Here is a 24,154-nt window from a genome sequence, read left to right as displayed (position 1 = left end):
AATTTTAAAATTCTTAGCCAATACTTCTACTAAGGTATATTGCTTAAAACTTTGTTACAGCAGTTGTGTGTGCAGAATATAAATAACTTAATGCATTACAAAGAAGAATAATAGACCATTCAGATCATATAATCAGACATCTACACTGGCGAAGGGGGGAAGATGGGAACCCTGGAATAGAAAAGTGTTCTTGGGAGAGTCCAGAGGTAAAGAACAGCATAATAATGCAGTAATATTTTTCATGCATTTTTTCATAATAGAGTAAACTACAAAATTTAACCTGTGAGGACAGAGACTCCAAGTTTTTGTTGTAAATATTTAGAATTTTGGTGGTTTCATCAGCCATATAAATTCAGTGCTGCACTCCTCCTATCCCTCCATCCTCACACTCCTCTCTCAAACCCAAATTTATACCCAAATCTGCTGTACCATCCCACAAGGTTCTAAAGCCTCTTGGCTACTCCTGAGCTCCCTCACAGCCCATGATAAACAAACAGTACTGCCAGCAAACACATCTAACATCTCCGTTAAACAATAATCCAGAAATCTACAAAGATTAGTGGTAAATGTGAAATCTACAGGAGAAAGGCAAAAACATCTGAATGAAAAGATGACGAAGAGGATGGCTTTGGCAGGCAGGGTACCTGTAACTCCAGGAGAAAATATAGAGCTAAAAGTTATTTAACTGTGAGCACACACTTATAAAGTCCAGCAATAATTCACCAATAATTACTGCTGGAATTTGTCGTATGATCTTGCATAAATAAATGAAACCTTTCATATCCTGGAATCAGATGAAAGCTGAAATACTGTATACTACATAAACACGCACATAAAGTAAGTAGTAGAAAGCAATTTGAAGTACAGAGGGTTTACAAACTGGAGAAGAAAGTTCAATAACAATTCTGAAAAGCTAATAAAAAGGCATTTGATGTGCTGTAGAAGAGGGAGACTTCTTTGGGCACCTTCCGATGGGGAGAATCTCTGATGAGAAAAGAAGAAAGAGAAAAGGACTGTGCATGTGGCCAGGCCCTTGTAAAACAGTAAAAGTGTGAGGAAATCAGAATTTCAACAATTTCCACAAAGGTCAAGCAAGCACAGCCACTCCAGTGAGTACCTTTGGTTAGGACTGCCTCATCCAGCAACAAAACTCATCTTTATTTACAGCTCATAAAGGGGAAATCAGAAGTGTCTCTCAACTCAACTGTGTAGAGTAGAACCACACTACGAATATTATGTAATAGTCTGTGATTTGCAAAAAATCTGATCCTTCCAAGCTTACATGAAGGTTTATATACTGTAAATATTCATTTATCTGTGTATTCTTCTTAAACATGCTTGTGGAAGGGTTTAAATCTTCTTCTGATCTTTACACAAGAGAATCCAGGTACAACTGCCATCAATGACCAATAGATTTCGAATAGTTCCTATGGTTTAACTTACCCCAAAAATTTTACTGCTAAAAACTTAAATATTCTTATTTTTGTCATTTGTACTAAACTTCTTCCTCTCCACCACCAATGTCATGGTTGTCCACAAAAAGATTCTACCAAGACGTATCAAGACAACAAAGACATTCCGTCCAACATTTAAAAGAAAATATGTTAAATATTAAAGCTTTTCCCTACAGTGGGAACATTTTTTAAAGTCTCCAAGAACACATTATTAAGCACCAGGATTCTGGAAGACATGAAGCAGCAGAAAGTTTGTGACACATGTTTTTACACTCCATCCTTTGTCATTGATAAGAGCACCCGACATTTAGACTCTGAATTAGTTTTACTAAGTTTTCTACTAATTCTTTGTTAAGAGCTGGTGACATTACCATGGTCTAGGGAGGCTTTACATTTCTTATGGCAGGAATCCCTCTGTCAGCGACTTCTTGGGAACTTTGTCTTCCCCTTCTCTTGCAGCACAAACACCCCAAAACTCAGTGGGTCCAAAATCCTGGTACTAAACAAAAACCAGTGGCCACAGACTTTGAACTGGTCTCTCAGCACTTGTTTCTGATGATAAAAATTAATTCTGTACACGCTGAAGACTTGGACCCAAACACAAAACACCCGTGACCCAAACACAAAACATCAACCATTCGCCCAAAAACCCTCTAAACCAAAACCAACCAACCAAAAAAAAAACCAAAGCAAAACAAAAATAACCCAAACCAAACTGAAAAATAGGAAAAAAGCCTAAACCAAATACCAAACAACCCCCAAACAAAGGAAAAAACCAAAAAATAATATGAATAAAACAAAATATCTAAGATATGCCATATCTAAGTCATGGATGAGATGGAGATACCACCACCACACCTACTGACACCAGTATATCATAATTCTTGCCTGCAGGTATGGAATTCAGTAATTTGGCACCACAAAAAGTATCTTGAAGTCTGCCATCAGGCAACTAAGACCAAAGAAAGCAGGAGTTTCTACTTAACTGAGTGAAAATGAGGCTAGAAAGGAAAAACCTTTTGGGTAATTGCCACAGAATATTTGTATTTATCAACCTAGAGTGAAAAAAAGAAAAACCCAAAAACCTAAAAGGAGAAAATAATTAGAATACTAAAAAAATACTAAAATGAGACTACACAAAATAAAATCAAGATGTGAAATGTTAACTTTAGTAATCGCCTTGCTCTTATTTACAGCATCCTGCAATGTTAAATTGTTAGAAATACTTTAAAAGAGGACAAATTCAAGAACATGAATGATGTGCCAGAAGCTGTAGTACTTTTTTGTTATCTTTTTGCTAAAGAACAATCGTCTGTGTACAGGCACAGTAAAGGGTATCTCATATCTGTGTATTTAATGCAATTTTGTGAGTTGTGTGTACATACGCAATGTGAAAGTCTTGTAAAATTCTATTTTTCTTAGTTCACTACACAAGGGGATGAACAGAAATCAAGTTTCTAGTATGAAAGTCTTTGAAGAATCAATGTTGCAGCACAGGGGTCTCACTGCCCACGTGTGGGTGGCAGAAAATGTGATTTCACAAAAAAATATCCAGCAGGAAGCTGATGTCATAAAGGCACAGAAGCTGGGATATTTCTCTGCCACTTGTGCAATTCTTACTCTCTTTTAGTTGTTCAGGCAGCTATAAAATATGGTGTGGTTTAGTTTTCATCTTTACCTAATAGTAGTGGAACAAAGGATTTAAAAGATGATGTTCTACTAAGCATAGCAGATTTCAACAAATCTATTTTTATTTTTAATTTACTTTCCTTCCAGAAGCTGGAATTACAATTTACTTCCTTCCAGACATGGGTGAGGGTTATTTGCATTGACATCTTTATCTTTTTTTTTTTGCCCTCATGCCATTACCTTTATCAATCATATTTTGACTCATGTAAACTTGAAAAATTTACAATAATCCATAGCTAAATAAATAATCTTGAATATTTAAATTACTATTGAGACTGAATTGACTGTAAATATATTTTTTCATTTTTTTTAACCTGCATTATCAAATTGAGATCTATCTTCTCAGATTACATGTTTCAACACAAACCTTGAGAGATGGATGATGCTTTTAAAATGAAAAACATCTCTCAGGGGAACAACACACACAAATTAAAAAACACAGGGTGAGACAGGGCTTTAGCACTTGGTATGAAATGGTATTAATTAGTTTGTATAATTCAGTCACCACCACCAGCACAAGCACTAAACACTACTTATCACTAGATGCTTAAAACGTAATACAGGCTTCATTTGCACACAATACAATAAATAAGTTTAAATTAATTGTGCAGCTACTTGAAGAGTAGATATTGGAAGAGGGATGAAGCTGCCAGAGACAGGGTTATATCTCATATGGAAATTCTGAAAATGACCCAATCTCTTCCTTTTTTCAGTTAAAGTTCTAAATTTTAACAAGTGAAACAAGTAAAAAATCTTTGTTCTCCTCTCCCTGTTAAAAAATGAATTGCTTAGTTACACATTCTGTCCGTGAAAATACAATTAACCCTCATCTTTTTTGTTTTCAAATTCTATTCCTAGTTAAAAGGTTTGGTATTACATTATTATTATTATTATTATTATTATTATTATTTCTCCTTCTCCTCCTCTTTTCCATCCAAATGGTAAAAAATAAGACTGCTGGATATTTTTGTTTCATTTTCTTATTAGAGTAGACAACATTGTGATATAACTCCTTAAGACTTGTATATTTTAGAAAATGCTTTAGAGGTGCTTTACAACTACTACTTCCATTTTGAAATGGAAATTTAAACCCCTCAGAGGAATTAGAGTTTGAACTCCTGAAAAGGACCAGCAGAGAGCCATAAAATAAGTGCGAATTGAATTTATTCAAGTTACCTCACAATTCACATACTTTTCATTTATTTAGTTTTCACTATGATTTTTTTTTGGTGGAATCTCCATCAGCAGGAACAGTCACCACAGTTTTAATGACAATCTTCATTAACACATTTTTAAATCTAACCAGGACTAAACTCAATTAGCTCCCAAAATGACACATTCTGAGATCAGATTAGTGCAAACATGTAACTTACCCTCTGTGAGGCTGGGACAGGCCATCACTAATTCTGAACTAAAAATTGTTTTCCTATTCAACTGCATTTTACTGTTAATTACCCTGCTAATTACAGCACCCTTCTTGTCCTGCTCTGCTCCCCCAGTGGCAACCACAGTGTTAGAGGGCTTTGGTTTGTATTTTACTGAAGTATTTCAGCAGTGAAATTTGGGTTATATACTACACATCTTGCAATCTACCAGTGCAAACCAAGCCAGCTGATTTTACTTTCGCTATTTTCTGTAAAACTGTGTTTTCTCAGCACTCAGATGGGACTTCTGTCTATGTTGTCCTTTCCTGATGACCATACATACTACCATGAGCAAGTTCTTCTCTGTCCTTCAGAAAAAGATCCCTTAGAAAATTCATTCCCATATTTATAGTTTTCTAAGTCAGAATGACAACCTATAAACAGCAAGAGGTAAGAGGTCTAATTTAATTCAGAGTATAGAGCAAAATTAATAATTTTTTCCTAAATTTAAAAGCCTTCCAGAGACATTTGTCTTTCCACATCTCAAATTCCAAGTTACAGCAATGCCAGCATTTCAAACAAATTCCATGATTTATCCCCTGTAAAAAAATGCAAGAGTCATTCCACCATATGGGAGAATATTGAAATATATACCTTCTTAGGTGTAGACAAATGAAGAAACAAAACCTTATTTAAAAGAACCAAACCTAAAGCCAGGTGTGCTCTTAGATGACCTTTAGGAATTGATGACCGTTAGGAATTGCACTGTAATTATACCTGTCTCACTTTATGGGAAACATCATTATCTCATGCTCAAGATTTAGTAACTGAGAGACAAAGTGGCCAAGTTCTGCACATGAGACTTTTACGCATTTTTGAAAGAAATGCAAATTTTAGAAGGGTTATTATCTACACGCACCTTAAACCAGGCTAACATTTTTATTTTAATTTTTAATAAATGGAAATACTACATAAAATACAGTATTTCAAACTTGCCACACCAAAACATCCAGGATGTATCACATTTAAAAATAAAAAATAAAAAACCCCTTTAGACAACACACAGACAGACCACTTGAGCTTGAGAAAGCATTTCCTTAAATTTAGTGAACCTGATTGTGATATACGATTGATCTTTTGGAGTAGCTTTGACAATGACAAGCTGAGGTTTGTTACTCCTGCTTTTACATTTAATAAATGCAACATTCCAAAGCACTGTCATCCCTTTTGGCTTCCAACCTAAGCACTTGTGGCTCCTGAAAAAAGTGAGATTATGAACATGAACCAACCTCAGCAGAGAGGAGCATCACTTACAAATAACAACCCTTCCTCTGCTCTCTCCAGCACCACTTCAGCAGCAAATATAAGACTAATTTTGGTGTATGGTCACTACCCTTAGATTTCTAAGGTTTATCTTACAAAGAATTTAAATTTTCAGGATGAAATTATAAAGCTGAGAACAGATCTCCTGGGAAGATGCCCTCTTCCCCTGGGAGGGGAGGTGGGGGGCTCACAGCTGATTTAGCTGCTCAAGCTGAGCAGTTTTAATTTGTTCCAACAGTTACAAGCAGTAAAACCATTACCACAACTGCAGGGAAGGATTATCGAAGCCAACAGATGTTGGGTATCTTTCTCTCTTTAAAGATGACTTTACTCCTCGTATTTTAGAGAAAAGGAATCACACATACACAAAAAAAGACAAAAAAATCTTGCCAAATGATAATGCCCTCTCACATAGTCTAAGAAGTCTTAAGATTAAAAACTGAATACTTTAAAATGCAGCATGATACTAGTGAGGACAAAATGCATAGATCTGAATTCTGCAAAAATTAGGCATACCAATATTGTTATGCACTTGGGTATTCCCAGTCTGATACATTGGGGTGAATGCATTTACAAACAATGGAGATTCCAAAAAATACAATAAAATTCTTCTTACCTGCATTAATAATATAAACCCAGGGCGAAAAAAATCTCTTTTAAACTCTATTTTCACAGCTTTTCAAGGCCTACCAAAGCTGCTATCTTTGCCCACAGGCTGTGTTTGTAGCTTTGGTGACATTTCATTCTTTTGTAACAGTATTTTCACAATATCCAGGATGCTTTCAAGCTTCTGGGACTTCACTGTGCCTGCTCTCCTCAAAATTCTTAAACTTTTCACTCCTTCACCTGCAACTGCCCTGTTTGCTCCACTGGAATTGAGGCTGGGTGTGGACACGTGCCAAATCCAGCTAATTCTTCAGTTGTGTCCCAGTTTGTTTGCAAGGATTTTAGCTTTAAAAGAAAAAAGGTATAGGCAATGCTACAAACATTGGGAAAACGTGAAGGTCAGCACTCAAAGGTGAGTGATGGAGGAGGATCTGAGGATAATGAGGTGTTTCTGCTTGAAGGTGGGAGACAAAATGCAGAGAAACTCCTGGAAAACCAGGAAACTTCATGAGTATTAAAAGGAAGACAAGAGTTGGAAGAGCTCAAAGGGGGTTAAAAATAAACAAAATGTTTTTAAACATTTGGAACCAGGAATCCTCACCCCTTGCACAAACAACCACTTTTGTGGACAATTCACTCCAAAACGGCTTTAAAGGGATGCTGGAGGATTTCTCCCTCCCCATCTCCCCTACTGCAACTGTTTTCATCAAATACTGCATTTACTGAATCTGTAACAGCAGCTCTATTGTTTAAAAGTGTATTATGCCATGACTTCACTGTAAATATTGTCAGTGTTAAGTGTGAACTAAGCAGAACATCACAGAGATGTTTTACAGCCTTACATGACAGCTTAGAAACCTATCTCCTTTACATAGGTAAGTAGTTCACTATTTCTGTTTCAAAATGCAAGAGGAGCATGTTACTGATTTTTTAATTCACTGACTTTGCTTATTACCACTATTTAAATGTTTAACTTTACATATATTTCTTTTTATACATATATTTATACATTTATTTATTTATACATTTATATAAATAGTAATGCTAGGTAGAAAGATAAATGGAAGAGTCCTTTCTGCTCATGTGTCTCACCGTAATGATGCTCTTCTGAAGCATTAGGTGAGCTATACTATGACAAACAAGGCTAAAAATAATACTTTAGAATAACATGGATTAAGCTAAAACGAGCATGAACAGCTGCCACTAGATGGCAAGACAGGCTCACAGTAATTTAGAGGGCTGGGTTTGGTCTGTTTTGGTTTTTTTTTCCCCTTTATATAAGAGGAATATGTAACATTTGTATTTCAAAATGGTGTCGACACTTCTTTTCCATGACATTCCAAGTTTATCTGATGATCTTAAATTTGTGAATGAGGCAAACTTTAAAATCCCTTTAGAAAACACAGGCGTCATGGAACATTTAGTGGGTAAACTGAACTAGAACAAATTTTAACAGATTTGCTTAAAAATTAATGAGTTTTAAAAAAAAAGCATGTGAAAAGGTACAGACAGTGCTAAACTTAACTTTCAACAAAATTACCAAATTATACAAGTGAACTGTCAATTTATAAAACGACATGCTTCCCCCTACGGTCTTTAAGGTCCCTTTCAAACCATCCTATGCTACTCTATTTTAAACTCAGCAGTGTGCCCAGGTGGCCAAGAAGGCCAATGGCATCCTGGCCTGGATCAGGAACAGTGTGGCCAGCAGGACCAGGGAAGTGATTCTTCCCCTGTACTCAGCGCTGGTGAGGCCACACCTGGAGTGCTGTGTCCAGTTCTGGGCCCTTCAGTTCAGGAAGGATATTGAGGTGCTGGAGCAGGTCCAGAGAAGAGCAACGAGGCTGGTGAAGGGACCTGAACACAAGTGCTGTGAGGAGAGGCTGAGGGAGCTGGGGCTGTTCAGCCTGGAGAAGAGGAGGCTCAGGGGAGACCTCCTCACTCTCTACAACTACCTGAAAGGAGGCTGTAGCCAGGTGGGAGTTGGTCTCTTCTCCCAGGCAACCAGCAGTAGGACAAGAGGGCATGGCCTCAAGGTGCACCAGGGGAGGTTTAGGTTGGACATTAGAAGGAAATTCTTTACAGAGAGGGTAATCAGGCATTGGAATGGGCTGCCTAGGGAAGTGGTGGATTCTCTGTCCCTGGAGGTTTTTAAGATGAGGCTGGATGTGGCACTTAGTGCCATGGTCTAGCAACCGTGGTGGTAGTGGATCAAGGGTTGGACTTGATGATCTCAGAGGTCCTTTCCAACCTTTCCAATTCTACGATTCTATGATTCTATGATTTAGGTCTGCTAAAACTGGAAAATTAACTAAAAGGCAAATAAAATCCTGAGAAATCAATACTATCCATTCTTTTTAAAAATTCAAAATACTACAGTGAACATACACCCTGAAACTTCCCTCTGGCCTCTGTTTATTTGCTTACTATTTTTATTTATTTTTATATATATAATAACCATATATATATATATAAATTATATTCTGAAAAAATCCAAATGTAACTTTTCTCAAGTTTTTTTGCTGACTTTGAAAGATCAATGAAGGGATGGATGGAAATATCCATGGAAACTGCTGAAGAGTGGTAGCTTGCACCTGCAGGACTGGATGTGAAAATCTGAGAGTCTTTGAACTCTATGACCTAATCCTCCCTGATCACAGGTGGAAGAATTTACCTCACTGCAAATGAGTTTTTAAGAGCCTCGTGTAAAGCTCTGGCTGGTGACAATTTATGCATCCACTAACACCCAGACCCAAAGGTAATTATTTATTACAATTTTATTCAGTTTTTCAGCTGCCCTCTGTCAGGACCAGGCTCCAAAGAGAGGGACACAGACCAGGTCATGTTGATCTCTATGCCTGGACACATGAAGAAACTTACAAATGACACAGACTAAAAAATGTCTAAAAACTGACACAGAAAATGTCCCAAATTACTTTATTTTACTAACACAGTAGCGAAGTGCCTTCCTCACACCTGAGCTCCACAGACAGGAAGTGGTCTAAGGGAAAACTGGTAAAATGATTTCCAGACTCAGGCTGGAGTTAGATGAGCATTTCAAAGATATGTAAAGTCATCTTATGTAATCTAATATAGTTGTACGACTTCTATTGCCCAAGTAACTGTTTGGGCTCTCCTAGTTGGAGTTTCAGAGTGTTGTACAGCAGAACTAATGCCTTCACTGCTCCTATAGTCCCGCACACTCAAGTTTTGCTGCTAATGAACCAAGAGCAGGCTCAGTTATTGTATCACACCTGTTTATTTCCAGAGTCTCACTACTGTACAGACTAAAAGAAGATTAGGACAAAAAATACATAACTATGACATTTAAAATTACATTAAAGCCCAACATAGGAGGAGGAAATTGAGGCACATCCTAACTCCTTATAAACCTGTTTTCTTGACTTCTCAAATTTAACTTCTGACACTGTAAACAATTCTCTTTTTTTTAGACTAAAAAAGTCTTTAGTCTTCAACTAAAGAAGTCATTTAGTTGAAAAGAGCACTGCACAACTCCACCACCTTCCCTTCACTGTATCATTGTTTCAGACTGTCAGCACTGTAGTGACCGTCATCCATCACCTGAACTGAAGTATAAAAGTACAGGTACATGGAGACACAAGAAAAACTCAGCTGATGGCTTCAGAAACTCCACCTCTGTGGACCAGACATGAAATGCCAGAGGTTGCTAATTAACTTCAGTGCTAGTGGTCTAAATATGCAAGAAAACCTCATTTTAGAAAGAGCAGACTTTTACCACATACTGTCTGAGAAACCATAATTCTCCCTTATTTAGCTACCTCCATCTGCTACACTAACATACTGTATTATTTTATAAAATAAAAATATATTTATTTTCTTTTGTAAAAAATAAGATTTTTTTTTTTTTTAAAAACCAAAGTTCTCAAAAATCGTGTTAATGGTCAGCAGAGCCAGCCTTAAGAGAATCTCAGTAATGATCCTCTGTTTGCAGCACAGTCCCCGTCTGAACTTCCATGTTCCCCGGACCTGTCTGATAAGAATCCATTGCAGCAGCCATGACTTCCAGTTTGGTTACATCACCATGCGTGGTTTATGCCCACTTGAAACACAGTTTCAGTGCAAAACCAAGAGAAAAGAAATTGTATCATCTGAGCTCTCCAAGCAGAGCTGGTCAACAGCCTCAGTTTAGGCCAATCCAAACAGCTCATGAAAGCAACAAAAAGCATCCTTATAGTTCCAGGATGATCTTCTAGATAAATTTTAGGTTAAAAGAAGTTGAAGTGCTACAATGCTTTTGTATTGCAAAGTCTCAGAGAACTAAATATAGACATAAGCACCACTCTCCACTCTCCCCGTAATCTTCCCTCTCCTGAAGAACAAAATTGTTTGCCTTCATCACCCAAGAGGAAGCTGCAGGTCTGAACTGCAAACTCTTGGTGAAAGAGGACTGGAGTTTGTCAGTACTCAGAACAAGGCAGATGAAGATGTTTTCTGTGGTTTGGTTCCTCTCAGGACCAGATGGGACCAGAGAAACTGCAGGAGAGGACAGAGAAATGCACTGTCTAATTACAGGTGTACAAGGAAAACAGTACCTACGAAGGCAGTAGGAAGTTTTCATCATGAGTTTCTCTGCCTTGTTTGTGATTTCACCTATGTTTCAGGGCAGCAGATGATGTTCCCCAATTTTCATGTTTCACAGGCAGAGCTGTATCTGTCAATACATTTTCTTGTCAGATGAACTGACCTTGGTGAGACTCGGCTCCCACTGAGGGTTTCACAATGTGGTATTAAACTGCTGCCTGACAGCACTCACTCCAACACCACCACACCTTGTCAGGGGCTGTCTGCGCTCATCAGCTTTACACATACCTTACAGTTTCCACCACACTGGAATGTAAATGACTGGATTCTGGCTCAGCTTCCCTTGGTGGGATTGCTCCCAACCATATCAATGCACCCACCATCAAACCTGCACTTGGATTTGCAAACCTACATGTATTCTTAAGCAGATGACTTCAGCAAAATTTAATAATATTTTGAAAAAAAAAATGTTAATTTTCAATCCCAGGCCTTGCAAAAAGAGCAGGCTGCTGTTGTGGCTTCAAGCAAGACTCAAGCCAGGTACTGGCAAACAAGGAAATTTTACCCATACTTAACTTTCTGTCATCATGTCTTTCTTACATCTTTAAAAGATCTAGAGTGGCTGGAAGTCTTTTCACGCTTCTAAAAACAAAACGCCCACATCCTCCTTCTGTAAAACCTTTAAAATAGTTACTCTCTCCTCTGCACTTCACATACTTGTCCTATTGGTGCCCTTTCCCCCTCTTAAATGTCACTCCAGAAAATAACAGAAAAAAAGTTAATTCCTTTGACATCACAACTGGAGTGGGTGACTGACGTAAAAAAAAAAAGAAAGAAAGAAAAAAGTGAAGTATTGATACAATCTAAAAATTAAGATAAAACTGTGTGTAAAAAAAATCTACCTAACCAGCTGCTCAAGGCAGGAAAAGCAGAAATAAATTAATTAATCAGTTCTGCCAACTCCTGAGGATTTTGTGACTGGCAGCAGTCAGATATTTTCCACTTCACTTGCACATATCTTTTCATTCATTTATCAAAAATCATGCCTTAGTTTGCCAATATAGAGAAAACCAAGCGAGTTTTGGTGAAGAGGAGACACAACCTCAACCTGGGAGCAGTTGAGACTCAGATTACAAGTATCAGGTTGGCCTTGCACTAAAAGATGCCATTTTTTCCATCATAATATCCTGCACTGTCAGTGCCCAAAATGCTCACCAGGTGTTTAGTTTCACTAAACGCAATAGAAGCAACACGTGGTATAAATCCTGGACTTGTTTTTTTGGGCACTGGCGTTGGGATCTTCAATGCACAAGGAGATTGCCCAGGCTTAATTCCCACTGAAGCCTGAAGACCTCAGAGATCTGGCCTGTGGCTTAGCGCAGAGCTGAACACAACCAACAACGTTCTCACTTTAAAATTTCCATGTAATGTCATGTATATTATCATAAGAAATTATTTTAATATTATACTCACTCAAGCATTTTCAATCTCTACTTGTAAAATGGCACCATTTCTTGTTCTTGAAAGGACTTGTACTGTACTAATTCATAAACTACAGTCAGGTCCCTTCCTTTACACCTATTCACTCTTGTTTAAAAATAAACTCAAATAGTGCACCATATAGTGAGACATAGTTTAGGAAAGAATCTTTTCTACAGACTTGCACACAGTATTACAGAGGATTTTCTATCCTGAAATGCCTGTAATCATAATTTTTTCTGAATACCTGAAAAAACCCCGGTGGTACAGGACCTACTGGCATGCCATCTCCTGGGGGAATGTTTCCTAGCACTGGACTGGGAGCTGCTGCAGCACTCTGAAAAGAACAAAGGGAAAATAAACCTTTGTCATTGCATTGGTAGGCATTAAATCCCCTCCCCAAAAAACCCCAAAACCTGACCAAAGCGCAGAAAGTAATTCTCCGGGTATGTTATTATGTCACTGTTTCATCTGAAGGTGAATTAAAATTGTTTAGTCATCACCTATACAAGTATCATGATTTGTGAAAATAACAAATGAGGGCAAGGATGCCAGAGATTGCATGCATCCATTAGACAGATTGACTAAATTTTAAAAAATATTGCATCTGAGTATGTCTGCATACACAAATGTGAGTGTAACTTGCACACTTTTTCTTGTATTACATGTAGAAACAGCCTCACACATGCACAAGGATACACATACAGCATAAACTAAGTAATTTATGCATTTTATCAGCGATTTCCAAGCACTCTAAAGATAATTTCATCGGACTGTAATATTCTCTCACAACAACAAGCTCCAAAACAGGATTCTGTTACAAACAGCACAAGAAGGAATGCTCACAATTCTGCTGGTAATGCCCATGGATTTTACCAACCCCAGAAATAAACACCATGACAAATTAGAAGAATTTGGGTTATGGTTTTGGAAGGGAAAAGAAAAAAGGGATTTCTAAGGAGTGAATCAGAGGATGAAATTAGTTACCTTTGCAAATCCTTCAGCTGGAATAAGCGATCAAAGAATATTGCTCCTGGCAATTTATAAAGCAGGAGATTGTCATACAAAAAGGGAAGCCAAACTGCTTCTGTTGTCATGTGTTGGAACCTCAATTACTTTTAATTTCTAGCAGTCTTCCTTCCTGCAATGTGTTTCTGTAGGGTATGAGGCTGAATCACCTATAAAGGCTTGAAAATCTCCTGTGAAAGTACTCAAACCCACAAAATGCACTCGGAGCCACTGGCAGGTTACTAACGACCTGCCAATACCTGCCCTGCAGAACACACATGGCTGATGCTTATTAAATTATCACTCCATTTACTGTGTGCTTACACTCGATGTCCAAAAGATGCAGATATGCAAATTGTATTTCCAGGTGTTTGGCACACTACCTAAGAAGTTAAGGAATAGTGCTGGAAAGACCTGAAAACTGGTACGAAGGAGGGCTGACCTTTTTAAACCAAGCAAAAAGGAAATATTCCTTTAATTACCACAGATTTATTTCTTTTTCAATGGCTTAAACTGTGTTTTAGAGTCAAAGTTATGAACAACATGTCCCTGTGCTGCCCGAGCTGAGCCCACCTCTGCTGGCCTTGAAATGTGCACTGTGGGATGTCCAGTGGAGCACAATGCATTGGAACAGAATCCAACAAATCACTGGACAAACATGTCCCAGCAGGTCCAAGTCTCTGCCAGGAGGGAACAAACTCTGGGGATGCAGAGCTCCCACAGGGATTTAGTGACCTGCTCCTGCTGAGTTCACACTCTTCCCCACTTTGAAAACGACTTAAAAAAAGTAAAATGGCAAATTACACTCAGCACTTTAAAAAACAGAGAAGGAAATAACGACTCTCACAAAACAGGGGGAGAAAAGGGTTAAAGTTATAACTGTTAGCCATTAAATGTCCTAAGAGGGCTTTATAAGAAATATACCTAAAAATAACATTTTCATAATTGTCTCAATGGAGGTGGGTTTTTCAAAATTTTAAAATTTGGGTGGTTTTTTTTTTTTCCTTTTTCTGAATCTGCCATAGCACTCATCCCAGAGGAACCCAGCACTGACCACGGGTGAATCCCCAGGGATTCCCAGGGAGGTACTGCATTGTGTTGGGTTTATTTGTTTATTATTTGTTAATTATTTGATTACCAGGTTATTTGAGAGTTGATTACACCATCCAGTTCACAGATACTTGTGCAAAACCACCTCTCCCCTGCATTTCTGAGCAGGGAGGGAGGGCAGGATGAGGCCATAACAGCAGATCAGTTGTACTGACATTTCTGGTACTACTTAATAATTGTAAGAATTCTGTAGTTGCAGCCATTTTGGCATAGTCCAGTCTCGGGTGTTACAGAAACTTCAACTTCCACCCTTCATTATGCAATGTACTGTGGGTTTTTTTCTGTTTTCATGTTTCCCTGGGGTTTTCTTCCCTGATGGGCAATGAAGTTACAAAATCAGAAATAAAGCATTTTCAGTATTTTAGGTATATTACATTTTCTCCCTTGTACTAAATAATGAATCTTTTAACAACTTACACCAGGTAGATCAATAAACAAATCTGCAACTGCTGCATGGAAATATTCTTATTTATTCTATCCTGATGAATTATTCAGTTCTTTTTTCACAGTCCCACAGCAAACTATGGCTTTCTTTTGCATTCCTTACAAGTTGTTCATCATTTATAACTCCATTAGTTTGACATTTTTAAATATTTGCAATTTGCTTTCCCTTCTTTCCATAAAATGATGAAATAGGAAAATTTAAACGGTATAATCTTTTTGTACATATCTTATCTCCTTAAAAATGGAGAACTGTATTTGCTTTTGTAGCTAAAATACTGAATTTGTACAATTTACAATTATTAATTAAAATGGTGTGCTTGAATGAAAGTTATTGTGGTCACTCCTTGCTCTACCCAAGCTACTCTCAACAATGCTAAAGTAGATGATTATATTTAAAAAAACCACTAGCTATGAATTAGGGTGGATTTTACAATAAGGAAATCACTGATAAATAAAAAATAGAATCATTTGGCTATTTCATTAGTACAGGATCTAAAGTATAAAAATCCAGAGAGAAGTCTGCAAGATATAGGTCATTTTTGAGGCCATCACAAGAAGTGCCTTATGATGGAAGCTCACAGAAGAATTTGATTTGAAACCAAAGAATGCTACCAAAAAATAGCTTGAATTTATAAAAAACCTTATCTGACTCATTTTTTAATCAGGGCATTTAATTCCAGATATTTTGCCTACAGTAAGATACCCTTATTTTTATCCCGTTAGCAGTTTTTCACATGTTACTAAATTTGTCCAGTCAAAGGAGAGTTCTGTTTTTAAGAAGTCTGACTGAAGAAAAACTGATGATGGAGGAGTTGGACCCTACACACAAAAATGATTATGGCCACTGTTGGCCACTCAATTCATCATCTAACCCTCCACAAACCTCCTAAACCAGCCCTACATCCATATTACTAACTTACTGTTATCCTACAAAATTACTTCTAATTCACAGTATTTCATGCCCTCTCCACTTACTGCAAACAAACAGGAAATTAACTGAACAGACACAGATGTGATTAATTTAGTTTTATCACATTTTACTGAGTATTTTTGATACAACTATGTTGTCTTCTTTAGGAGAACACTTTAAAAATTGCCGTTTCTCTTTTTTTTTCCTAAGGACAAAGGATAAATATTCAGCATTACTTTTTCAAGTTCATTAATTTAGGAAATGATGGGAATTAAAGAATTTAAATGCAGTTGTCGTTTCCTTTTTTTTCTCTGGAAAGACAAATGATGGATGATTACTATTTCCAATCATATTTACCACTTGCTTAATTTCTGGTCATTGACAGCTCTGAAGTGCCAGACATACTGCAGCCAATATTGTAAAAAGATGGCAAATTTTCATTTGTAAACACTTCAACTTGTAACTTATCAAGTGTTTCTAAGCCATCAGCCAGTTACTGTAACAGTCCTTCACTATTTTTACCTACCATAAGTTAGAGAAAGAAGTACTAAGAGGAATTTCACTGAATAACCACTAGAAACCTTCTAATTTTCAAGACAGAACATGAAAGTACTCATCACTCTGTACAAAAAAATAAATTAAATTAAAAAAAATTAATTTAAACAAGCTTCCATTCCTTTTACAAAGCCTCTGAACACTCAGCTGCATGTAACAGAGCCATAAAATGAGTGGTCTTGGTTTACTAACATCGAAGTGGAAAATTGTGCCCAAAAAGGTGAATTCATCACATTGAAAGAAGCGAGTAATTACAAAGATCTGGATCACGAGACCTAATTAAATCTTGGTGCAGTTCCATTGCTATATATTTGTCTAAACTGTGTAATTTCTGTTGTGTAACAAGAAGGCTTTCACATCACAGCAGCAACCTGAGAAGTGTAATCGTGGAAGGTCATTCCTTGCAAATTCTCAGTTCTCCTCAAACTGCAGCTTCTTATGGTTTGATATGGACTCTGGTATTGTATTTCTGCCCATCCCATCTTACACATTATTATGAGTGATAAAGAATAACAGTAATACAATCAATGTAGATGAAAAAAAAAAATCACACTTTTTTTTTTTTGGGGGGGGGGGGGGAGGAGAAAGAGTTCAACCAGGAAGAGCAGACCTGTTGATGGTGATGGTACACTCTGGGACTCCATCCATTCTCCTTTCCCAAGAAATCTACCCCCAAACCAACCTCATTCTGAGTAAATCCTCCCCATATCTGAGGCAGGATCACACTTTTTCCGACTGTACCCCAGTGCCCAGTGAAATTATGTTACAATGCTGAAAACCAGGTACTGGGTTGGAACAGAAATTATCTGTAAGGAAAGCTTTGTTATCACTGAATAAAAGGACTTCAAATTCTTGTCAAAAGACAGCCTTTCAGTCCTGTCTCTCAGCTGCTTCTTCTTGGATTATTTAGGATGTAATTTCCAGATAAGGGTTTTTTCTTTGTCTGATTATGGTTATAAAGACAAGTTATTTTAAAAGGAACCTTCATTACTGACTGGAAGTTACTAAGATCAGTATTATGCATAGGTATCAACAGAATGTTCACTTACAAAAAAGCAAAAATAATTTTGTGTTTTAAATACGGGAGTAAAAGTATGAAATTCTTTTGAATTTCTGCCCACTCTTTTTTTTCCTCCCCACAACAGAACTAACCTTAAAAGTAGAACACTTGGCTTTTCCTGCTTCCTTATGAAGATTCAAAAAATGATACTTCAGATAATGGTTTCTGACTGTGTTCTGTGAGAGCAGGGGTGTTCATTTCAGCTCAGTCCCGAGCCCTGTGTTATCCAGGGATGTGTGTTTGGGTACAGTGGGAGCTCTGGGGGCCACCCAGCGGAGATGCCTCATCAGCACCATCAGACCCATCAGCAACAACCACCCTGCTGACAACAAAAGGCACTTGAGGACACCAAACACTGCTGTCAGAGCTCAGGGTCAAGCTGCAGTGATATTTCAACAAAATGACTTCTCTTCCAGCAGTGACACTAACAACCCCTCCCTCCAAGGCCCCTGCAGGGACCAAGGCATCTCTGATCCCACCGCTCGACAACCACAAAATATTCCACGCACTCCACGCACTGTCTCATCCCCAAGACCACGTCTCAGTTGAACAACTGGCATTGCAGACCACAAGTTTAACCCTCTGCCTTCCCCTCACCATGAGGAATCCGGATGGGGATGGGAGATGCTTCTCCTCAAACAGAGTCGGCAGGAATTGTTGGATTTACATGACTGTGACGTGTTACGTGTATCCTGCTGGATCTCTGAACTCCCAGATATTAACTGCGCTCAAGACATGACACGCTGCACAAAGCAGCACTGTGATCACTACTCATCTTTCTCTCCTTCTTTCCAAACACACTCCATTTTTTCCTTCTTTTTTTTTTTTTTGATGCTCTATGGAAAATTCACAGTTGGTACAACTGTGCTAATTGGGCTGCTATGAAAAGACTATACTACACCCTGACTTTCTCTAGCAATTAAGTGGTTGGCACAGTGTATTTTAATCATTTAATTAATCTAATTGTTAAACCCATTTTGTTTTCCAAAGATTTTTGAGATTTCCAGAGTCTTTTATTCCAGTTCTCATGTCCCAGCACTCCACACAACAGTCAAGTGCTTTCCCATTTTAGGAATATAGTGATTAATAAGATAAAAGTTTGTTTGTATCTCTTTGTTCTTTCCCAGTTATGAAACCAATGAAGAAATATGCTGTGAGCTGAAAGACTGAAATTCGATTATGAAATGGAAAGTAGCCCTGTTAGAGGTTATCCTCAGGTTGTCCGGGAGTGATTCAGCAGTGCTGGCAATATATGCACAATTTCAGGGAGGGGGAACCCAAACAAACAAAAAAGCCCCCTCGGTAATTCCCTCACCATTCCAAATGGATTTTTGTCTCCATAAGTAGCTAGCTAGCTAGCTGGAAAAGTCATATGCACAAAACCCAAAATTTTCAGAGGGAGATGAACTGCAGAATTTACTTAATGAAGCAACCTCTCCCTCTGCTCAAGAAATTTCATATTTGAGTGTCCTTGTCTGGACCTTCATGTCATGAAACTCCCCTTTAAGAACCACTTACTAAAACACCAATCACATATATATTACTGCTTTTCAAGGCTGTGCTCTAAATGTTATTACTCTGCCCTAAAACATGAAAACATGTGACTTCCCAATACTGTAATACTGCTAGCACACTTCCATAGAGAAAACTTACTGAAGCAGCCATTTCGTGATTTTTTTTGAACATTAGCTCCATTATTGATTGAGTTAGTGGTACATAGTACAATACGTACTTTAGAGTCCCTAGCCTGAATTTTGTACCTTTAAAATCAGTGGTATTTCTTGTGTATGCAGGTGCTGAAAAATAAATACTTAATTCCACAACAAGTATGTATTCATTTGAAGAAAAAACATGATAAATTTAAAACTCATGGAAAGCTGGCCTGTAAAGTATCTCATTTTTCTCAAGTCGCCTGAACATCTATCTTTGGATAAATGTAACTTGTTGAGCAGGGAGTTAACACCTCTAAGTGCTAAAACATAATTAGGCACTGTGCTTATGAAGACCTAACATTTTCATGCTGGTGTTTATTTGCTATAAAGTAGTTAAATGGAGTAGTCTGCAGGTAGTTGGAGCACAAAATGGTACTCCAAGGGGTACCAGACTTCAAGAAACTGGCATCTGTCCATCCATTCACCCATCCATCCATCCATCCATCCTACAGTGACAGGAGAGGCAGAGGATGGCTCAGTCCTCTAAGTACTGCCTCAGGAACGCTTTTTGGGATGTCCTGCTGTGAAAAACCCTAAACTCTCCCCTTTCTTTGGGAATTACATGCAAGAAAACAAAACCAGTGAGTGCCTACGGCTGGCTGAGGATTTAGACAAGGAGCAAAGAGTAAAAAGCCCCGAGACCAAACCCTCTGTGTTTCCAAGTCACACAGCAGAGCAGGTGAACCCAAGGGGGTGTCTCAGGTGGCTTCTCCTTAGAGAACTAATTCTTCTACACCCTTTCGTGCGAAAATCCATAGTGGCGATAATGAGAACTTGACTCTTTTAGGGTTAACTGCCTCCTACAGCTCTTAAACACACCTTTAAAATCTTAATACTTTGCTTATTTTCTTATCATTCCTGTTGTTAGGTAGTGACCACAGAGGCACTGGGGGGATGCTGATCCATGCACAACTATCCCACCTGGCTGGTCCATGGACTATCAGGTCACTCGCCAGGAAAACACCAACTCTGATATTTTTAAATACTTATGTTATACAGGGAACAAGAGGCAAAATTCAGCTTATGTAAGAATGATCACCAAAACTGCTTCACCATGTAATCCTTCACTGCACTTTATCATAAAAAAAGGAAGAAAATCAGCTAAACCCAGGACTATAGTATGAAAAATTGCCTTAATAAACACTTATACAGGCACAGGTTGCAGACAGATCAGATTGGGTTTAAATGTGAATTATGGGTATATGTATCTTCACTGAAAATGCACATACTGCAGGAAAGGAACCTTTATAAAGTAAAGCAAGTATAAAACCCATAATTTATATAAATAAATAAGCATATAACACCAAAACAAAAGAAGCATGTTTACCCAAGGTCCCTGACAAAGTCCAGGAGTGCAAAGTTATCAGTGTCACCTTTGCTTCAGCACCTTGTCCAAGCTGACCTAAAAGACTAGAGACAAATAATCCGTATTTCACTATGTATAAAAAAACTGGCTTCTCCCTCTCAGCTAGCACAGAGAGACTTGCAGAAAGGAAAGTACAAACAGACCCAGCTTAGCTTTGTTAATTTAAAAAATTTATCTAAAATGGAGGAGAGCCAAGTGCCATCTTAACACCTCCTGGTCTATGGTGCTATTACAAGTTTAAGCCAAGGTTAAAATACAGCAGTCTGAGAACTATGTAATGTACAGGCTGGAAACAAGAGAAAATAAGAATTAAAATAACTTGAAGCATTCTCCCAATTCTAAACCACAACATAGGCATTTTTCCTCTCTTCTTTCCCAGCTCCAGTGCATCCTTCTGTTTCTCCTCTCTCTCAGAGAGAAAACCCAATGATTGCTCAGCCTGAAACAGGGGAGGTTTTGAAAAATAAGACCCCCATTTACAAGAGACAGAGTTCCAGACATGAGGTGTTTTGTCAGTGGGATGAGGAAAACATGGCATTTACTGGGATTTCCTGAGCAACAGCCAAGGCATAGAACTTTAAACCTCACCTATCCCACCATTTCTTCTTCACTTCCACTTCTAAGTCTTCTAACCTCTCAAAGCAACTCTAGGCTTTTCACTCTGCAGAGACTCCAGCCCATCACACAAAAATACGCAGTTTTCTGCAGGCAGAGGGTCCCATGGGAGGGATATCCAGGCTTCCTACAAAAGCTGACAAAACTTAAGTGTCAGGCAACAGTGGATATTTAACTATTACTTCATTTAACTGCTTAATCTACCCTAATAGCCTCAATAGCAAGTGCTAATGGAAGGGCAGATTTTCGGAATGGTGAGGCTGGTTCTTCTGCAAATTACCTTAAACCTGCCCACCTGTGTGCTTGATGTCCCTCATCCCCCCCAACTTCATGTGAAATGAGCAGTTAACACATTTAATTTTCCTTGTAAGCACCACTCTCAACAATAATGCACCACTTCATGGAAGGGACTTTCCAGGGTCTGTTTTCCAGAAAACAGCCTCTTTTCCCATTCTTTGTGATTGCTATTTGCATGGATCTCTTGCTAATCAAAATCAAATACAATAGAGCCTGTTCTTACTTTCTAAGCACTCCATATGCTTCCTCTTTAAAATGTCTGGAGTATTTAATTCCTACTCAGGTCTATTTCATCTGCTGATTAAAATGTTACCACTCCAGCCTGAGAATCCAAGAGAAAGGTGCAGAGTTTGTATAGTAAAGGATAATCGACTCCTTATTTTTTCTGTTAGTAGCCCCAGTTTGCTGTTATTCCTGTGTAAACTTGTGGCTGTAGCACATTAAGCTCAATTGTTTCAGATCAGCGAAAGTCTTGCTATAGCGGCCTGAATGAAACAACCTGTAATTTCCAGAAAACCAGTCCAAAACACGGTAATAATTGAATGAAAAGGTGACAAACATCTGGTTTTAAATATATACAATATGAAGCGTGGACAAAATTTTTCACTTCTCAGGCTGAGGTAACAGTCACTACTTTTATCAGCCACAGCAATGAATTTACAAAGCTTTCCAATTATTTTTAAAATCCTCCTTTATGCCCAGAACACTGTGCAGTTGTAGCATGACGACATAGGCACAATTCATAAAGCACTGTAAAAAACCCCAGTGTTTTATTACCTCATTCAGTGTAATTGTTAAATCCTTCTCAAGCTCAAAAACCCTCAACTCTGCCAGTGTCCATTTTTGTGTATTCCTCAAGTCCTCAAGTTGTGAGTGTATTGGTTATTTTGGGGGGGGGGGGGGTGAACAAGGTTTTAAAATTAAAAAAACCCAGTGATTTTTCCATTATATAATGTCAAGGCAACCTTACAAGAGGCAAAGATGGGCTGCTCCAAGTTTTCAGGTTAAACTGTGCCACAGCTGGCACACAAAGTGAATGATGTGCTTGTCTGCAGGGAGGCTCAGGGCACATCCTGGGGTGATCCTGGCCAGGCTTTGACCCAACAGCTCCTACCAGCACCTGAAGCCTGGTAGGGGGATTATTTCGGGTGGCATTCGGGGGTCACAGGAGGAGGAGAGGATAGGGAGGCAATCAGGGCTCACAGCATGGAAGGTGAATGCAAACATTCCCATAAGTGCAGTTCTGAGTCAACTCCATCCCCCCCAACTAAAGAAAAAAGGTTGGAAAATTCCAAATACCCCTGCAAAGGGTATTTTAAAACTGCCCATGGACATAAAATTGTCTTGTAACCAACATTTCCCTTCGGAGATGGGAACGTTTTCTGCAGGCAAACCCTCCCCCCTGCACTTCTGAGGCTGTTGTTTTTGGCTGAGGTGGCTGTTACAACAGGAAATAAAAATTATATTACTCAGGAAGGAAGCTAATGAGTTTCCCCTCCCCCAAACGCCATTAGACACTTCCTGAATAAAGGAGAAGCACATTAATATGAAAGACCAGGGGCTGAGCTGCTCCACAGTTAAAGGTACATTCCATCTTTGGATGGACCAGGAATACCAGGTCAGCTACTCTGATGCACCACCTCAAAATGCCTCTGCCAGGGTGCTTTATCCATTCTGCTTTTAAACGACCCCAAATCAGCCACGTTTTCATCACTTCCTCTGGATGAATGTGCCAGGAGATAAAACAACTCCTGGTAAGGAGTGTACTTACTTATGACTTACTCTATTAATTTGCTTTATTGTTTCGAATTTAGAGCCGCTTCATGAACCCCCAAAATCTGGGCTTTTGTTGTTTGGTTTGTTTTGGATGTTCTTTAGGTCTGAGGGATTTCCCAACCTGGGAAACATCCAAAGCCTGAAAAATAAACAAAACACCGAATGCCACATTTATGGAGGCTCAGTGACTGACCCTACTGTGTTATTAACATTCAGCACTATTCAGCTTTAAAAAGTGCAATAACTTTTCCAGTGAACAGAATGTGAATATTTTTTGTATTGATGTATATTAATTATATTAAGACTTGTGTCAAAATCACCAAGTTTTCCACATAGTTCATCTGTATAAGGTATTTGAGTTACTTCAATTCATTCTTGGCATACTGTTTTCATTTTAAAATCAGGTTACAATAAGTAATTGAAGGGGTAATTTGGCAAAAATGTAAGCAACTACCATCTGAAGCTAAAAAAAAAACCCAAAAGAATGAAGTTTTGCACCTGTTTACAATCCTCACAGGAGCAAACCTTCCCTGTTGAGAAGTACCAGACACATAAAATACGTGAATTTAGGGCTACTCGGCAGAGTTGGGCTTTTCTGACCACCTCAGCATGACCAGTGAAGGCTACAGCACTTGCAAAATCCACTTTTTCTGCTTTAGCTTAGTCTTTTTTCACTTCCTTTTAAAATTTCTTGTTTTCTTGCATTCTTTAAGCTCCTCCCAATTCCTCGATCCACTAGTCCTTTCACCTTCTCTGACTGAGTTTAGTTGCTAAGATTTAATTAACATGATGCTGGAAAAATGATCCACATTTTTCAGTTTTA

At 38.3% G+C, this 24,154-nt stretch overlaps 1 protein-coding gene across 1 annotated transcript in view; it reads right to left on the bottom strand.

The window, feature by feature from the left end:
- The window catches only part of SSBP2 (single stranded DNA binding protein 2), a 137,854-nt gene that overhangs the window by 31,430 nt on the left and 82,270 nt on the right, over window positions 1-24,154 (bottom strand). Inside the window, exon 6 of the mRNA XM_029959935.1 lies at window positions 12,726-12,815. Coding sequence (XP_029815795.1) covers window positions 12,726-12,815 — 90 coding nt within the window. The remainder of the gene's footprint in view (window positions 1-12,725; window positions 12,816-24,154) is intronic.

This window comes from Manacus vitellinus, unplaced genomic scaffold (assembly GCF_001715985.3).
Source record: "Manacus vitellinus isolate BGI_N305 unplaced genomic scaffold, ASM171598v3 scaffold_23_pilon, whole genome shotgun sequence".
Classification (NCBI taxonomy): domain Eukaryota; kingdom Metazoa; phylum Chordata; class Aves; order Passeriformes; family Pipridae; genus Manacus; species Manacus vitellinus.
Note: the sequence above shows the minus strand (reverse complement) of the source record. Positions and strands in the feature narration are given on the sequence as shown.